This window comes from Seriola aureovittata, chromosome 2, assembly GCF_021018895.1.
Source record: "Seriola aureovittata isolate HTS-2021-v1 ecotype China chromosome 2, ASM2101889v1, whole genome shotgun sequence".
NCBI classification, from domain to species: domain Eukaryota; kingdom Metazoa; phylum Chordata; class Actinopteri; order Carangiformes; family Carangidae; genus Seriola; species Seriola aureovittata.
Window position 1 is genome coordinate 30,754,215 of NC_079365.1, and position 18,085 is coordinate 30,772,299.

The 18,085-nt window shown below is 45.0% G+C and overlaps 2 protein-coding genes across 2 annotated transcripts; both read right to left on the reverse strand.

Annotated features, from left to right (window-relative positions):
• Nucleotides 1-1,733: 1,733 nt before the first annotated feature.
• Nucleotides 1,734-3,184, reverse strand: LOC130185007 (nuclear factor 7, ovary-like). The gene is made up of 2 exons (XM_056401184.1): nucleotides 3,031-3,184; nucleotides 1,734-2,945 (listed from the first exon to the last, which is right to left on the reverse strand). The coding sequence occupies exon 2, from the start codon at nucleotides 2,926-2,928 to the stop codon at nucleotides 1,765-1,767; it is 1,164 nt and encodes a 387-aa protein (XP_056257159.1). The 5' UTR covers nucleotides 2,929-2,945; nucleotides 3,031-3,184; the 3' UTR covers nucleotides 1,734-1,764.
• A 7,337-nt stretch (nucleotides 3,185-10,521) lies between these two features.
• LOC130184395 (nuclear factor 7, ovary-like) lies at nucleotides 10,522-11,952 on the reverse strand. Its single transcript, XM_056400377.1, has one exon. It carries the CDS (start codon nucleotides 11,950-11,952, stop codon nucleotides 10,552-10,554), a length of 1,401 nt encoding a protein of 466 aa, XP_056256352.1. The 3' UTR covers nucleotides 10,522-10,551.
• Between the last annotated feature and the right edge of the window lie 6,133 nt (nucleotides 11,953-18,085).

The following is an 18,085-nucleotide window of genomic DNA, read 5'->3' on the forward strand; positions in this document are numbered from 1 at the left end:
TATTTTACTGCAGTAGTTTCCAGTCCTCTCTCAGTGGACATGGACACTTTATTCTGAAGGTGTGGGTCAGTCTGGTTTTTATCTGTGACCTTTGACCTGGTTCGTCTCTGGTGAATCAGTCACTTTACTGTCGAGCTTTGAGCTCAGTTACCTGATGCAGTTTAACTGTGACTCAGGACGATTTACAATCTGAAGAATTTGTCTGAGATTAATTATTAGACATTATTATAAACATGGACTTTATTATCCTAAGAGGAATAAGAGGAATGTGACGTCCTTCATAACTTTACTGCCCAGTGGGTGTGTGTGTGTGTCTGCACTGTATATGTTTAACATGAGTTTATGAACCAGAAACTCCCTGCATCACAGTGTCAAACATAAGCCAGGGTTGTGTGTCGACCTGGTTCAGAGAGATCTTTAGTGTTTCCTGTTCACTGTTGTTGTGTCTGCAGCTGCTGAAATGATGTGACACATCTACACAGTCAGACATCCATCAACTCCAGTTCACACATACTGTATGAAAACTACTGATATTTAAACACTGAAGCTAAATGTAAATAGCAGTGGCTAACTATCTGGCTCGTTTTAAACATATAGCTAACTATTTCTAACTTTAAACTTAAATTACAGTTTAGCAAACTAATGTTAACTAGTTTCTAACTTTAGCTTTAATTTCAAGTTTAGCTAACTAATGTCTGCTTGTTTCTAAGTTTAGCATTAAGTTACAGTTGTGCTAACTAATGTTAGCTAGTTCCTAACTTTAGCTTTAAGTTACAGTTGAGCTAACTAATGTTAGCTTGTTTCTAAGTTTAGCATTAAGCTACAGTCTAGCTAACTAATGTTAGCTTGTTTCTAAGTTTAGCATTAAGCTACAGTTGAGCTAACTAATGTTAGCTAGAGTCTAAGTTTAGCATTAAGTTGCAGTTGAGCTAACTAATGTTAGCTTGTTTCTAAGTTTAGCATTAAGCCACAGTCTAGCTAACTAATGTTAGCTTGTTTCTAAGTTTAGCATTAAGCTACAGTTGAGCTAACTAATGTTAGCTAGGTTCTAAGTTTAGCATTAAGCTAGGACAGGAAGTTGACAAAGTGTAGCAGGAAGACGAGAACAACAACATTCAGCTGTTTGTCACTGAGCTGCTGAAATCACACTCAGTGGACATGAACACGTTTGACTGCTTTATTAGTTCATGAAGAAAAAAGTCATCAGTTAGTTGAGTGAACAGACATCATCAGTAATTAATGAGAGAGAAACAGCAGAGATCAAAGATATGACACGTTGTGATTGTGAACAAACTGGACACAGACTGTGATCTGTACAAACACTGTTACTGTTACTGTCCTGAACAGGAGGAACAAACCTCCAGTCCTGTCAGCTCTCTACAGGCAACATGGACTTCTTCTACACATTAGACCATGTTTGAATGACAGGAAGCAGAGATCATGTGACATCCACGTCTGAAGGTTCAGTGGTCAGAGACTCTTCAGGATCAATGAGCTCTGGTTCCATATTTCAATCTAACAGACAACAGCTCTGAATATTACACACTATATCAACACACATCAACACAATGATATTTATATACATTATATAGAGAAATATACAGTGATGCTGTTACACATTCAACCTGCCCCCCTCCAACTCATCCACCCCCCTCCACCTCCCTCCATCCCCCTCCATCTCCTCCATCCTCCTCCATCCCCCTCCACCTCCCTCCACCCACAAAGATATTTTAAAGTATTAAAGATCTTAAACCATCATGTTCTTCATCTTTGTTCTGTAGTGACACTGATCTTCACTGGTAATATCTTCAGAGGAAAATCTTTGATTGTGTTAAAGTACGGAAACATCCTCTCAGTGAAAGTGTGTGTGAAGGTGTGTATGTGTGTGTCAGTATCAGGATCAGAGAACGAGAGTTTTCCTCTGGTCCAGTCCAGATTCACTCTGATCCTCTGGAGCTTCTTCACTGAGAGAACGGTGGAGGGATCTGATGGAGATCGTGCTCTGTATTCACCCTCATTAAACCATATTGTCCATGATTTAGCTCGAGCTTTTTCTTTCCCCTTCCTCTCAACAGACTCTGCAGCTACACCCAGAAACCAGACTGGACTGTCTCCAACCTGGACGTCCCAGCTGTGAGTCCCTGAGTCAAAACCCTCAGAGCTCAGGACTAAGGCATAGGAGTCAAACCTCTCTGGATTGTCAGGAAGCTTCTGTCTCTCTCCAAATCTCACTCTGGTCAGATCTTCAGATAGGATGAGTCCTGGATAGGCAGAGTTTGGGTCCAGAACCACAGGACTGTAGGAGACCAGGTCCTTCATCTTGTTCCAGATGTTGAAAGTCAGGTTGCCCAGGTGTTTGGCCTGGTCTATCAGAGCTCCTGAGGGCAGCTGTGGATCCTCCAGCAGGGGGCGCTGCTGGACTCTGTCCACTGCAGCCTTGTAGTTCTTCAGGAATGAGAGGTCTTCAGCTCTCAGCTCGTCCTCTGTGGCTCTGACTGTGTGTGACAGAGCTGCTATCTCTCTGCTCAGAGCCTCCATCTTCTCCTTCATCATGCGACTCTTCAGCTCCTCTTCCTCCCTCAGAGCAGTGATCCTGGCCTCCTCTTCCTCCTGTAGAAACTGGTGAAGCTTCTTAAACTGCTCCTTGATCTGGCTCTCAGTGTGTCGGGCCTGGACCTTGATGTGTTGTGTTGTTTGGTCACAGTCTCCTTTAACTCGTTCAAACAGCTTCAGTTTCTCTTGTAAAGGCTTCAGGGCTTTCTGGAGCTCCTCTCTGTGATCCTCTGCAGCTTCATCAACGGGTCTGAAGCTGTGGTTGGTGTGTGTCTTTGAGTCTCGACAGACGACACACACTGGCTGCTGGTGGTCCAGACAGAAGAGTCTGAGTTTCTCAGAGTGCAGACTGCAGAGAGGCTCAGACCCAGACATGTCCTCTCTGAGTGAAGCTGAAAACACAAAGCCAGCACAGAGGTCAGTGAGGTGTGGTTTCCCTCACACTTTCACTTTCAGTCTTGTCTCTTCTAAACTCACAGTTGGTGTGTGGAGTCGCTGCAGGTTGAAGTTGCTGTCGTCCTGTTTTCCCTCCTCTCTCTGTAGAAGCTGTTGTTTTGGTTTAAAGGTGAATCTCTTTAAATGTTTCTCAGCATCAACGTGTCTCTCACGAGTGACGACCAGTATGAAATGATATTTCCTGCTTCGTCTCAGAGTATCAGGAAAAGGGTGGAGCTTTAACAGACTGTTACTGATAACAGTGTGCAGAGCTGTAAAACCAGTTCCTCTTGTTGTGTTTGTTTGTACATGTACGTTCATATATTTCACCTGTTTCATACAGTGATCTGTGTTTAAATGATATGAAATTAAATGAATACTTGAGGCATTCAGATCATCTGTCCTCTCCCACCCACAGTCTAATCACAGTGGAGCTGCTGGTTGATCTCTGCAGGAAGAAGGTCTGACAGGCTCTTTAAAGTCAAGATACAAGGTGGATCACTCACTAAAGGTTTTTCATCACACACTGGACACTCAGGGTTTGAATTATGGGGGAGTGGGGGCTCTAACCCCCCTGATTAAGACTTGGACCCCCCCAAAAGTGTTAATATTAGCTAGTTTCTATCTTTAGCCTTCTGTTACAGTTGAGCTAACTAATGTTAGCTAGTTTCTAAGTTTAGCTTTAATTTCAAATTTAGCTAACTATTTATTACCTTAGCCTTAAGTTACAGTTAAGCTAACTAATGTTAGGTAGTGGCTTACTTTAGTCTTAAATTACAGTTTAGCTAATTATTTATAACTTTAGTCTTAATTTACAGTTTAGCTTAATAATGTTTGCTTGTTTCTAACTACAGTCTTTAGCTACAGTTTAGCTAAATATTTATTACTTTAGCCTTAATTTACAGTTTAGCTAACGAATGTTAGCTAGTTTCTAACTTTAGCCTAAAGTTACAGTTTAGCTAACTAATGTTAGCTTGTTTATAAATTTAGCCTTAAGTTCCAGTTTAGCTAACAAATGTTAGCTTGTTTCTAACTTAGGCCTTAAGTTACAGTCTAGCTCACTAATGTTAGCTTGATTCTAACTTAAGTTTTAAGGTACAGTTTAGCTAACAAATGTTAGCTTGTTTATAACTTAAGTGTCAAACAAAAGTGGAATTCTTGTTGTTAAGAATGATGGCTGGAGCCGCAAGCTGCTGTTAAACCGTGCATTTATTTACAATTGGGCTGTAAATAAGGGCTCTGTGGTCGGTCTGAAGGTCAAACTCCCTTCCCAGCAGGTAATACCGGAGGCTATCCAATGCCCACTTGATTGCCAGACACTCTTTTTCAATTGTGGAGTACCGGGTTTCGCGAGGTACAAGCTTTCAGCTGAGGTACAATACAGGGCGTTCCTCCCCCGGCTCTCCCTGAGCCAGTACTGCTCCAAGGCCCACCCCTGAAGCATCCACCTGCACCAGGAAGCGGCGTTCAAAGTCAGGGCTCTGCAACACAGGGGAAGAGCATAACTTCTCCTTTAGGCCCTGAAAAGCCATCTCGCACTCTTCATTCCATGGCACCTGATTATGGGCAGATTTGCAAGTGAGGTTGGATAACGGGGCCGCCAGAGTAGAAAAGTGAGGGATGAACCGTCTGTACCGACCCACCAGGCCAAGGAAGGACCGGACCTGGGTCTTTGTGCGAGGTCGGGGACTGTTCCAGATAGCTGCCACTTTATCCACCTGAGGTCGAATCTCCCCTCTTCCCAGCTGGTAGCCTAGGTATGCGGCTTCATGTTTAGCCCACTCACACTTCTGCAGGTTGAGTGTGAGCCCAGCTGCACTGATTGCGCCCAACACTCGCCGGAGGTGCTCCAGATGTTCCTCCCACGTCTGGCTAAACACAACCACATCATGCAAGTATGCACCACTGCAGTCCTCACATCCTTCAAGCACTTTGTCCATCAGCCTTTGAAACGTCGCAGGCGCACCATGTAAACCAAAAGGCATCACCGTGAACTGAAATAAAAAAGGGGTCCGGAAAGCGGTGAGGGGCCGGGACTGTTTTTCCAGGGGGACCTGCCAATATCCCTTACAGAGGTCAAGGGTCGTGATGTACGCCGCCCTGCCAATCTTCTCCAACAGGTCTTCAATACGTGGCATGGGATAGGCATCAAAAAACGAAATTGCATTCAGCTTCCTAAAGTCAATGCACACCCGAATGGATCCATCTTTCTTGGGTACAATGACTATAGGGCTGCTCCACTCACTCGCAGACGGTTCGATGACCCCCAGCTCCATCATCAGATGCACCTCCTCCCTCAACATCTGTACCAAGCGCTCTGGCACCTGGTAACATGCCTGACGTATGGGCTTATGATCAGGCTTGACTCGGATGACATGCTGTATCACACCAGTATGGCCCGGCTTCTGTGTGAACAGCTGAGGGACGGTGTCAAATATAACCTGCAGGTCAACTGGCTTCTTCCCATCCAGGTGAGAGAGATCCACCTTGGACGGGTGTTTCCAAGCCTCCACCTCACCTTCAGAGCAATCCTCCTCGTGCACTTGACGGGCGATCAGGGAGGTGATGCCAGAGGGTCATCCTCTTTCTTCCCAGGCCTTCAACAGGTTTACATGATACGTTTGCTTTGTTTTTCCCTTTCCCATTCGCCTACTGACTTCAAATGGGCCCTGCCACTTTGCCCGTAGTTTGCTGGACGATGAAGGCAGGAGCAGTAGTACCTTTTGGCCGGGTTTCAACTCACGTTGGCGGGCTTGTTGGTCATACCACTGTTTCTGGGCCCTCTGTGCCTCCAAGAGATTCAATCTGGCCTCCTCTCTGTACTGCTCCAACCGGTCCCTCATCTGGAGGACATATTGCACCACCCCTTGGCCCTGCGCAACCTTGGCAGGCTCTTTCTCCTCCCAGGTCTTCTTCAGTAGATCCAGGGGCCCTTGGACAGGCCAGCCATACAGGAGCTCAAAAGGAGAGAACCCAGTGGAGGCTTGTGGCACTACCCTGTATGCAAAAAGGAGAAAAGGTAACCACTTATCCCAGTCTTTTCCAGTGTCAGACACAAACTTCCTCAGCATCCGTTTGAGGGTCTGGTTAAACCTCTCCACCAGCCCATCTGTCTCTGGGTGATATGGTGAGGTCTTGATTGTCGTTATGCCCAGTTCTCTATGAAGCTGCCTCATCAGGCGGGATGTAAAGTTGGTCCCTTGGTCGGTCAGTATCTCCTCTGGGATACCTACTCGAGAAAAGAGCTGGACAAGAGCACTGATTAGTTTTGGAGTGGTTATTGACCGCAGAGGAAAAGCTTCAGGGAACCGAGTAGCATAATCACAGACAACAAGGATGTACTGATAGCCTGCTGAGCTTTTCTTTAAGGGTCCCACGATGTCCATGGCAATTCGTCTAAATGGGGTGGTGATCACTGGCATAGGCTGCAGGGGTGCTCAGTCTGCTTTACGGATGGCACAGATTTTTGACACTCTGGACATGATTTACAATATGCTCGGACATCACTGTACATTGAAGGCCAAAAGAACCAGGATGCCAGCCTGAGATGTGTCTTATGGTGTCCCAAATGCCCCGCCCATGGGATGGTGTGTGCCAGGTGTAACACCAGCGATCTACAGCCAGCTGGCACCACTAACCGCAAATTATCTGGCTCTTTCCCCTGGTACAGAACATCATTATGCAGAACATACACTGAACCCCCACTTTGAAACGTATGATCAGCAGAAGTTACAACCTTGGTGAGCAAAGATTTCAACAAAGGATCTGACTGTTGTAACCTCTTAATATTTTCTGGTATTTCCCATTGAACAGAAACATCATTGTTTGGGGTTTCAACAGATTCAGGGGCACCAGTATGTTTCTCTAATCGCCGTTGTTGACGTGTCTTCCTGGGCCCCTTGGTCCCAGCCTCACACAGACTACCACACAAGTCTGGCAGAGGTTGCAACCCGGACTGCACTTGGGCTTTGGCCTGGGACCGTGTCATGGCAAAACAAGAGACATTCATCTTTGGCTCTAACGCCAGGTCAGAAGGATTGCAGGGACAGTCACCTTTGCTGAGGAGATCATATAACACAGGTAAATCCCACCCCAATAGCATCTCCACAGGTAAATTCTCCACCACACTCACTCTCATCAAATATTTCTGTCCATCCACCTCAATAGTGAGTTCAACCTGCGGTTCGGGCTTGCAGTCACCATGTACACATAAAAAATCAGTTTGTTGGCTGTATTCAACAACACAAGACAAACATTGTTTCCTGACGAAAGACATGGAGCTACCAGAATCTAGTAATGCAGTCAGAACTTTACCATTAACCTTAACTTGCACAGTTCTGGATTTTTCCCCACTGTCATGGTTGTCACCCTGTTCATTCTTTCTAGGCACATAACACCAACCAGTCATTTTTGGTCTCTTCAGGGGACATACAGAGGCCTTGTGCCCTGGTTGCTGACAGTGATAACACACCAAAGTCTTAATCCAAGTCTGAGCTGTGTGGCCCTTATCCTGTTCCCCCCGATTACCTTCAAAGTTCCTTGGAGGGACATCCCTGGTGCGATGATTGTCCCTGGTGTGGTTGTCCCGCAGTGCCCGCGGTGGTGCCCCCCTTCTGGCATTCAAGTACTGCATGGCTAACTTAGCTGCAGTCGAACCATCCTCTGGTTCATGTTCTCTCACCCAGGTCCTGATGTCTGGAGGAAACACCTGCAGCAGCTGCTCCAAGATGATTGTCTCCCCCATCTGGTCTTTGCTCCTCTGCTCAGGCCGCATCCAGCGGCAATAGAGGCCCTTAAGACGGTGGTATGTCTCTGTCGGTGTCTCGCCGGCTGGCGTTGAGAGGACCCGGAACCGTTGACGGTAAGTCTCAACCGAGATGTCGAATTTAGCCAACAGCGCCTCCCTCAGGTCCTCGTAACGGTTGGATCTGTCTTCGTCCATGGCGGTGTATGCCTCCAGCGCTTTTCCAGTCAGCAGGGGGATGAGTCGGCAGGGCCACTCCCCCTTTGGCCAATGCCACGTTCTTGCCATGCGTTCAAAGCGAAGGAGGTAATTCTCAATATCCTCTCCTTGTTGATACACCGGCATTTTGGGCTCCTTCCTCTGGATTGCTGGCCGATCAACATAATCATTATCCAGTCTGTTAGGTAAAAGTGTGAGCTGTTCTCCCTGCCCTGCGCCACTAGATGGAGCCCTGTGGGGTACTGGGGTTGGCAGCTCCCAGCGGAGACTTCCCCCTCCTGCAGTGGATTGCCCAGCCGGTGAAGGCTGCGTATTAAGTTGTTGAGCTGCTGAAGCCTCCAGTGAAACACGCAGGCCCCGTAGCTCTTCTTGGAGGATATCGTCTCTCCTCTGCTGAGCAGCCAAAAAGCTCCTGAAGAGGTTCACCATCTCCAGGTTGGAGGCCCCCTCTTCTGGTGGGAGCGGCGGCTGGTAAATTCTGGGCCTGGCCCCTTGTGCTTCATAGCTCCTTCCTTCGTCCTCAGAGGTCGCTGCCGTCTCCCAATCATCTTCGGCCTCCCTCTTACTTTGCGGCTTCCGAGAGCGCAATCCAGTCCGTTTCTTAAAAGCACGCTCAGCTTTTCGGCTGGCCATCCCACCACTGCCACCAAATGTCAAACAAACGTGGAATTCTTGTTGTTAAGAATGATGGCTGGAGCCGCAAGCTGCTGTTAAACCGTGCATTTATTTACAATTGTGTACAATTATAATAACGGATGCCCAAATTACACCCACAATGTGCTTCCTTGGCATGCGTCACTCACTCTCCTCGAGCTTGGTGTTGGCCGGGGCATTATATACCCTAAGCTCCTCCCCAGCCCAACCAACTCCCAATTAAACCACAGACTCTTACTCTGCTCCCCCAACTACTTCTGCAATAGGGTCCCCAATAGACCTGCAAAACAAATACACATTTAATACATTCCCCCCATCAAACATTCTTCGATCAATAATAAATCACCACAAATAAGCAGTCAACTCAAGGTCAAGGCAAAAACCCCCCTACCACTCAGGGAACAATGGAATAACCTGCCCAACCGGAAGCTGCCACCACTATATAACACAGCCCACTTCATTTGCTCTGGTTAGCCCTCGGAGGAGAGAAGGAGGGAACCACAAGCAAACAATGGTAAAAATGAAAATACTAATAACTATATGTGTGTGGTGCATTTCTTTTATGTTATTGTCGGGGAGGGGTATGATGTATGAACGAATGTCCAGTGTGGTGCGTGCACTCACCACGGAAACAGAGGGGAAACATTTGTTTGTGCATGAACCAGAGTTTTACCATGTGCCCCCATTTAGAGTGACGAGGCCTTTGTCACATTAAGGCTTAAGTTACAGTCTAGCTCACTAATGTTAGCTTGATTCTAACTTAAGTTTTAAGGTACAGTTTAGCTAACTAATGTTAGCTTGTTTATAACTTTAGCCTCAATTTACAGTTGAGCTAACTAATGTTAGCTAGTTCCTAACTTTAGCCTAAAGTTATGGTTTAGCTAACTAATGTTAGCTAGGTTCTAAGTTTAGCATTAAGCTACAGTTGAGCTAACTAATGTTAGCTAGGTTCTAAGTTTAGCATTAAGCTAGGACAGGAAGTTGACAAAGTGTAGCAGGAAGACGAGAACAACAACATTCAGCTGTGTTTGTCACTGAGCTGCTGAAATCACACTCAGTGGACATGAACACGTTTGACTGCTTTATTAGTTCATGAAGAAAAAAGTCATCAGTTAGTTGAGTGAACAGACATCACCAGTAATTAATGAGAGAGAAACAGCAGAGATCAAAGATATGACACGTTGTGATTGTGAACAAACTGGACACAGACTGTGATCTGTACAAACACTGTTACTGTTACTGTCCTGAACAAGAGGAACAAACCTCCAGTCCTGTCAGCTCTCTACAGGCAACATGGACTTCTTCTACACATTAGACCATGTTTGAATGACAGGAAGCAGATATCATGTGACATCCACGTCTGAAGGTTCAGTGGTCAGAGACTCTTCAGGATCAATGAGCTCTGGTTCCATATTTCAATCTAACAGACAACAGCTCTGAATATTACACACTATATCAACACACATCAACACAATGATATTTATATACATTATATAGAGAAATATACAGTGATGCTGTTACACATTCAACCTGCCCCCCTCCACCTCCACCTCCCTCCATCTCCCTCCACCTCCACCTCCCTCCACCTCCCCCCACCTCCCTCCATCCTCCTCCATCCTACTCCACCTCCCTCCACCCCCCTCCACCTCCTCCATCTCCCTCCACCTCCACCTCCCTCCACCTCCCCCCACCTCCCTCCACCTCCCTCCATCCCCCTCCACCGCACTCCACCTCCCTCCATCCCCCTCCACCTCCCTCCACCTCCTCCATCTCCCTCCACCTCCCTCCATCCCCCTCCACCTCCTCCATCTCCCTCCACCTCCCCCCACCTCCCTCCACCTCACTCCATCTCCCTCCACCCCCCTCCATCCCCCTCTATCTCCGTCCACCTCCCTCCACCCACAAAGATATTTTAAAGTATTAAAGATCTTAAACCATCATGTTCTTCATCTTTGTTCTGTAGTGACACTGATCTTCACTGGTAATATCTTCAGAGGAAAATCTTTGATTGTGTTAAAGAATGGAAACATCCTCTCAGTGAAGGTGTGTGTGAAGGTGTGTATGTGTGTGTCAGTATCAGGATCAGAGAACGACAGTTTTCCTCTGGTCCAGTCCAGATTCACTCTGATCCTCTGGAGCTTCTTCACTGAGAGAACAGTGGGGGGACCTGATGGAGACTGTGCTCTGTATTTACCTTCATATAACCCTATTCTCCATGATTTAGCTCCAGCTTTTTCTTTCCCCTTCCTCTCAACAGACTCTGCAGCCACACCTACTAACCAGACTGGACTGTCTCCAACCTGGACGTCCCAGCTGTGAGTCCCTGAGTCAAAACCCTCAGAACTCAGGACAAAGCCATAGGAGTCAAACCTCTCTGGATTGTCAGGAAGCTTCTGTCTCTGTCCTCGTGTCACTGTGGTCAGATCTTCAGACAGGTATAATACTGGATGAGCAGAGTTTGGGTCCAGAACCACAGGACTGTAGGAGACCAGGTCCTTCATCTTGTTCCAGATGTTGAAGGTCAGGTTGCCCAGGTGTTTGGCCTGGTCTATCAGAGCTCCTGAGGGCAGCTGTGGATCCTCCAGCAGGGGGCGCTGCTGGACTCTGTCCACTGCAGCCTTGTAGTTCTTCAGGAATGAGAGGTCTTCAGCTCTCAGCTCGTCCTCTGTGGCTCTGACTGTGTGTGACAGAGCTGCTATCTCTCTGCTCAGAGCCTCCATCTTCTCCTTCATCATGTGACTCTTCAGCTCCTCTTCCTCCCTCAGAGCAGTGATCCTGGCCTCCTCTTCCTCCTGTAGAAACTGGTGAAGCTTCTTAAACTGCTCCTTGATCTGGCTCTCAGTGTGTCGGGCCTGGACCTTGATGTGTTGTGCTGTTTGGTCACAGTCTCCTTTAACTCGTTCAAACAGCTTCAGTTTCTCTTGTAAAGGCTTCAGGGCTTTCTGGAGCTCCTCTCTGTGATCCTCTGCAGCTTCATCAACGGGTCTGAAGCTGTGGTTGGTGTGTGTCTTTGAGTCTCGACAGACGAGACACACTGGCTGCTGGTGGTCCAGACAGAAGAGTGTGAGTTTCTCAGAGTGCAGACTGCAGAGAGGCTCAGACCCTGCTGAAGGTCTCTGATGTCTGTGCAGTAAGAAGTCCTTACACAGGTTCTTCAGGGCCAAAGAAACAGGTGGTTCAGTGTTTGACGATCTCTTACACACTGGACACTCTTGTATTACCTTCTCTCTCCACCAGCGCTGCAGACAGTCTCTACAGAAGCTGTGGCTGCAGGACAGGACAACAGGCTCTTTAAAGATGTCGTGGCAGACAGGACAGGTGAGCTCCTCCTCTGACCGGGAAGACATGTCCTCTCTGAGTGAAGCTGAAAACACAAAGCCAGCACAGAGGTCAGTGAGGTGTGGTTTCCCTCACACTTTCACTTTCAGTCTTGTCTCTTATAAACTCACAGTTGGTGTGTGGAGTTGCTGCAGGTTGAAGTTGCTGTCGTCCTGTTTTCCCTCCTCTCTCTGTAGAAGCTGTTGTTTTGGTTTAAAGGTGAATCTCTTTAAATGTTTCTCAGCATCAACGTGTCTCTCACGAGTGACGACCAGTATGAAATGGTATTTCCTGCTTCGTCTCAGAGTATCAGGTGAGGGGTGGAGCTTTAACAGACCGTTACTGAGAACAGTGGGCAGAGCTGTAAAAGTAGTTCTTCTTGTTGATGTATTTCTACATGTACGTTCATATATTTCACCTGTTTCATACAGTGATCCATGTTTAAGTGATATGAAATGAAATGAATACTTACAAGATGGAATAATGGGGGTGGCGGGGTGGACTGTACCATCTCTAACACCTGGTCTGCCTCACTCCTTCAGTGGCTCCGCCCTCAAGTCTCTGCTCCTGTGAGTCTCACAGACACTGAAGCTAAATGTTTGCTAGTTTCTACCAAAGGTTCCCTCTGAGTCTAAACTTACATGTTGGTGTGAAAGTCACAGCTGTAGTGTTGTAGTATTGTAGTATTTTTTGTAGTATTGTAGAAATGTTGTACTGCAGCACTGTAGTATTGTATGATTGTAGTATTTTACTGCAGTAGTTTTCCAGTCCTCTCTCGGTGGACATGGAGACTTTATGCTGAAGGTCTGGGTCAGTCTGGTTTTTATCTGTGACCTTTGACCTGGTTCGTCTCTGGTGAATCAGTCACTTTACTGTCGAGCTTTGAGCTCAGTTACCTGATGCAGTTTAACTGTGACTCAGGACGATTTACAATCTGAAGAGTGTGTGTGTGTGTGTGTGTGTGTGTGTGTGTGTGTGTGTGTGTGTGTGCGCGTGTGTGTGTGTGTGTGTGCACACGTTGAAGTTCATGACATTATTTACTGTAATGGGCTCATCGTCCTTAAACAGGCGACATCATCATAAAGGAAACACAATATCTTTAACAAACTATAGGAAGTATATTTGACACATGCACACGTTACACTGTGAATCATGAGATCCTCTTGTGCTGATTTCCTTTGTGGTACAAACCAGGAAGTGGTTGCTGTTCCTCCAGCTGCTGTCATTTTGTCATTTTATAAAATGGTTAATTTCCCCTTTTTCTCTTGTGCTGAGAAATGGGAGAGTCAAGGGTTGAAAAAAATATCTGTTGAGTAAAACGTTTTACAAACACACAGGAAGTGAAAAAGTGAAAAAACAGACAAATTTTATGTGATTTGAACAAAAACCCTCAACATGTTTTTATACAGATACTCGTTCTTGGATTTCTAAGCACAACTTCCATTATACAAAATTCAAAAAAGCAGACTCCAAAACACACGACAACACACAATGTTTATCTTTATGTAGCATTAAAGCTAACAGCAATGCTAACAGTGCTAGCACTGCTTCTAAATGCAGGAAATGGCAGTTTTTAAAGGTTGTTCTGATGTAGCATCTTTAGCTCAAACTAAATGTATTATTTTCAGTGGAGAAACACCAAGCATGCTCACAACCCATTCGTTGCGATGCACCTCTTTATTTCAGGTGCATCTGTGTCAACCTGCAGGTCATGTGACAAGAATTAACCAACCAGCTCCACAACTTCAACCTTTCTGTCCAACGGCTTCACAGCATGAGGTTGAAAGGTTTTGGTTTCTTTAGTGGTGGCAGGCGCAACCGTGGTGCAACCTCCCCAGCGCTTTGGATGAAAGGATGAAAGGATGAAAGCGACAGCAACATCTGAACAGCTCCTCGTGCAACACGCTGTTGGGCGGAGCTTGAACATCAGTCAGTCACGTTAACAAGGAAGTGTTGGTGTGTGACTCAAGACTCAAAAATAAAGTTTGATTGATTGATTTGATTAAAAAAGAAACCTCCTATATCTTTGTGTCTTTCAAACAGAAGTCAAAGTTTATCAACTGTAACATGGAGGTTGGAGCTTCTACAAATTTAGATAGAAGGTATGAAGAATGTGGAGAAACCTTTTTGAGGTGCGTCTGTCGGTCCTCACAAGTCCAGGAACACAAACATGTACCTGTGACAGTTCACCAGGTGGAGGAGGGGATGAACAGGACAATCACAGCAAAGCGATTATTTATCCCTCTCTGCTCTGTGTGTGTGTGTATGTTTGTTTATGTGTCTGTGTGTGTGTGTGTGTGTGTGTGTGTGTGTGTGTGTGTGTGTGTTGTGTGTGTGTGTATGTTTGTTTATGTGTGTGTGTGTGTGTGTGTGTGTGTGTGTGTGTGTGTGTGTATGTTTGTTTATGTGTCTGTGTGTGTGTGTGTGTGTGTGTGTGTGTGTGTATGTTTGTTTATGTGTGTGTGTGTGTGTGTGTGTGTGTGTGTGTATGTTTATTTATGTGTGTGTGTGTGTGTGTGTGTGTGTGTGTGTGTGTGTGTCAGCCCTGCCAACCTTGAGCTGAGGAATGATTCCATAATCGTTGCTCATGCTCTGCTCCCATCTTCCCTGCGAGCATTAGTTGTTACACACACACAGACACACACACACACACACACACACCCAGCCATGTTGTAATGTTAAATGTTAGTTAGGTGATTAGCTAGTGATTGATTCAGTCTTTCCTGATCAGTTGGCGTTACTGTCGACGTCCAGATGTTTCAGTGACGACTGGGCGGCTGCTCTGGTGTAAAGAGTTCTTCTGCGGCCGGTTCTGGTTTTATATGAATATATAAGTTCTGTATAAGAACTGTATGATCTGTATTTAGTGTTGGGTTCAATGTGTCAGTTCATTCTGACGTTCCCGGACAGGAAGGAATGTCATCACGGCCGTCAGCCAATCACAGGCCTGTGTGACAGCTGGTCGTTCAATCAGATAAATTTATGACAGCTTTAGTCAGACCAGACTCCCACTCTCGCCCTGTGGCTGTGCAACCTGTGTGTGTGTGTGTGTGTGTGTGTGTGTGTGTGTGTGTGTGTGTGTGTGTGTGTGTGTGTGTGTGTGTGTGTGTGTGTGTGTGTGCAGTGTCTGCTGCAGGATTCAATCTGTTACAGATGTTTTTACAGACAAATCAGCATCTGTAAGAATCCGCCTGTGGAGCCAAACAGCTGGAGGCTCAGTAATTTCATTTGCTTCCAAAATAATAAAAGCAAATAAAATATATGATAAAAACCAATTCTGTGTCGTTATTTAGCTTCTGTACTTGTTTTATCTTGCTGGGGGGTCGAGGTCTTCGTGGTTCCACCTGAGTCTGAGGAACCAAGAACCAACACAGAACCTGACTGTTCTAAATGTTCATCATCTGTTGGAGTCTGAATCACAGATATTACATTGTTTTTATAAAATAATGATCTTTTCTCACCTATCACCAAGACGTCCACATGCTAATTAGCACTTTGACTCTAAAACACTGTTTTATATGTAACTTTTATGAATCTTGTGAAAACATGTAATTATTTATTTTAATTTCATTATTACTATTAGTAATATATGGCAGCATTTGTTTTTTTATTACCTTATATTTTATATGTGTGACAGGTTTATGTCTTTAATATATATTTATAAAGTGAAAGAAAATCAATACGGAGGTTTAATCACAAAAAAATATGTATTTTTTTATATTTTCAACAAAGTTATTTTGAATTTCTGCAAAAGAACAAACTCTTAGACGTTCAAAAAGCTGAACTTTCCGTCGTCCTCTTTATGTTTTCACTGACCTGATTAAAACTGTAGATTTCGGTGAACCTGGAAGATTTTCAGACGGAGGCAGAGGGAGGGAAGTGAACAGCGACAGTAAGTGGTGTCATTTTTAATCTTTATGGATCATTTATTCGAAGAGCTTAATGAACGGCCCCGGCGTTGTCAACATCCATTTGACATAATTACTTCTTTAATGCACTCAAAAATGAGTATTTTTAATGACTGCTTTTTAACAACTGCAATTAACACAAACAGGTGTGTTTCTGAGGAGAGAGAGCCGTCAGTCAAAGAAGCTTTTCACCGTTTCTTCTTCTTTCTTTGTCCTCACTGCCCCCCCCTCCCTCTCTCTCCCTCTCTCTCCCTCCTCTGTGTCCTGAGTCTGTCGATCTGTCAACCAGTCAAACTTCTGTGTGACAATGAATCATCCAATCAGAGCGCTCGGGGACAGTGCCCACGACTGTGCAGCACCTGTGTGTTTGTATGCATGCAACTAAAAGAGGGAGAGTGTGAGAATTAGTGTGTGTGTGTGTGTGTGTGTGTGTGTGTTTCCCACATGTCCACAGGTAACACTTATAATAAAGTGGGTCACAGGCTCAGGTTTATATCAGGTATTTCCTCATATGACAGCAGCACTGCCATGTTTTAATGAGCCCGGCTCCACAGAGAGACTAAATCTGGATCCTGCACTGGAAACCTTAAAGTGCTAATCCTCAGGATTCTTTTTTTTTGAGGGGCTGGGGGTGTGTTTTCTCCGTTTCCACATGTGCTGCTAACTGCTCATTACTGTTCTGATATGGTTTTTCTTGCACTACATTTACCAGAGATCACCTGTCAGTCAGAGAATGTAGGCAGCGCACGATTACACATTCCTCCCTGGACTTTCTGTCACTCCAGCTTCTGTTATTGTTCATGCTGCTCTTCTTTCTCCTCTTTGCATCCATCATGACTCTCACTGCTCACTGCTATATTTAGTGCAGACAAACCAGGAGCTTAAAAATTCCCATTATGATTCACAAACGGGGATTTTTGGGCTAAAAATGAAGAAAAAAGCTGCAGAACTAACTTTAAAATATCTTTACTTATTATTTAGTTCATTATGTAACAACTTAATATCCAGCATGTTCGACTGCAGCTCAGATTGGATGCTATTAGAAAGTGAATACTACTTTATTTGTCTTCATTATGGATTTTTAACAAGCCCAAAAAAGACTGTCCTAAACAACAAACTGTTAAAAGTAAAGGCAGCGCTAGCATGTAGCATAATGTTGTTATAGGAAGTTGTTATGGAGTTGCTACCTGTTGTGAAAGATGCTAACTGTCGGCCACTGCCAGTTACAAGCTAACAAACAGCATAAACAAATAAAAGATGCTAACTACGCTAACCGTTGTGAAAAGATGCTAACTGTCAGCTACTGCCAGTTACAAGCTAACTAACAGCATAAACAAATAAAAGATGCTAACTACGCTAACTGCTCTGATCCAGCTGCTGGTCTCTGGTTCTGGTCTCAGCAGACTCCTCATCTGAGTCTGGGTCTTAGTGAGTGGCTGAGTCTCTCTGATGTTTCCTCTAATGCTAACCTGTTAGCATAGTCAGCGGGACACATATACAGCATATATTAATATTAATAATAGCTTAAAACTTTAACATTTAAACATACCTTAAAGCAGTCATGAATCATTTCTATAACAGTGATGTCACGATGGTCACCAGCTGGATGTCATATTTTAAATTCTTTTTTTTTCTTGTTTGTTTGTTTGTTTGTTTTTCTTCATACTTCACTCTTTCATGACTGCTTTTTATTGCTGACATGTTCAGTGCAGCTGTAACTGCCACTGCTGAGACGCCTCAAAGAAGAAGACAAAAGCCAGGGTCGGTCTGATTGAGACTGAGGTTGGTTTATTCAGACATTATCATTGCAAGTAGAATAAATCTACATGCATCACATCACGATACGTCTGCAGCAAAAGTCATGCAGCGGAAACAGATTCTCTAATTTCGAACGAATGAGACGCGGCGGGATTAAAGGATAACACATTCAGCACGTTAAGTGTGATCAAGGCGTGAGCTGAGCTGCACAGAGCCCACAAGTTATTTCCTAAAATCTTTCATATATTCACTCGGGAGGTGAAAGAGAAATCTCCATCTGAAGCTCAGCGTTCGATATTTCCAACTCGCAGAGGATCCAGTCTGTAAAAGGGTCATTTTATTCCAGGAAACACGCACATCAATCATTACCACATTTACATAAAAGCATTAAAGGTACATGAATACTTCATGCTTTTTAAGCAAATGGAGTTTCTTCCGTGTTTACAGAACTGTGGTGAGATTATTAAAGTACTGTATGTCCACACGTGTTTTTTTA

Excerpts from the sequence above, each read along its gene's own strand:
- LOC130185007 (XM_056401184.1), bottom strand. The coding sequence starts at position 2,928 with ATGTCTGGGTCTGAGCCTCTCTGCAGTCTGCACTCTGAGAAACTCAGA.
- LOC130184395 (XM_056400377.1), bottom strand. The coding sequence starts at position 11,952 with ATGTCTTCCCGGTCAGAGGAGGAGCTCACCTGTCCTGTCTGCCACGAC.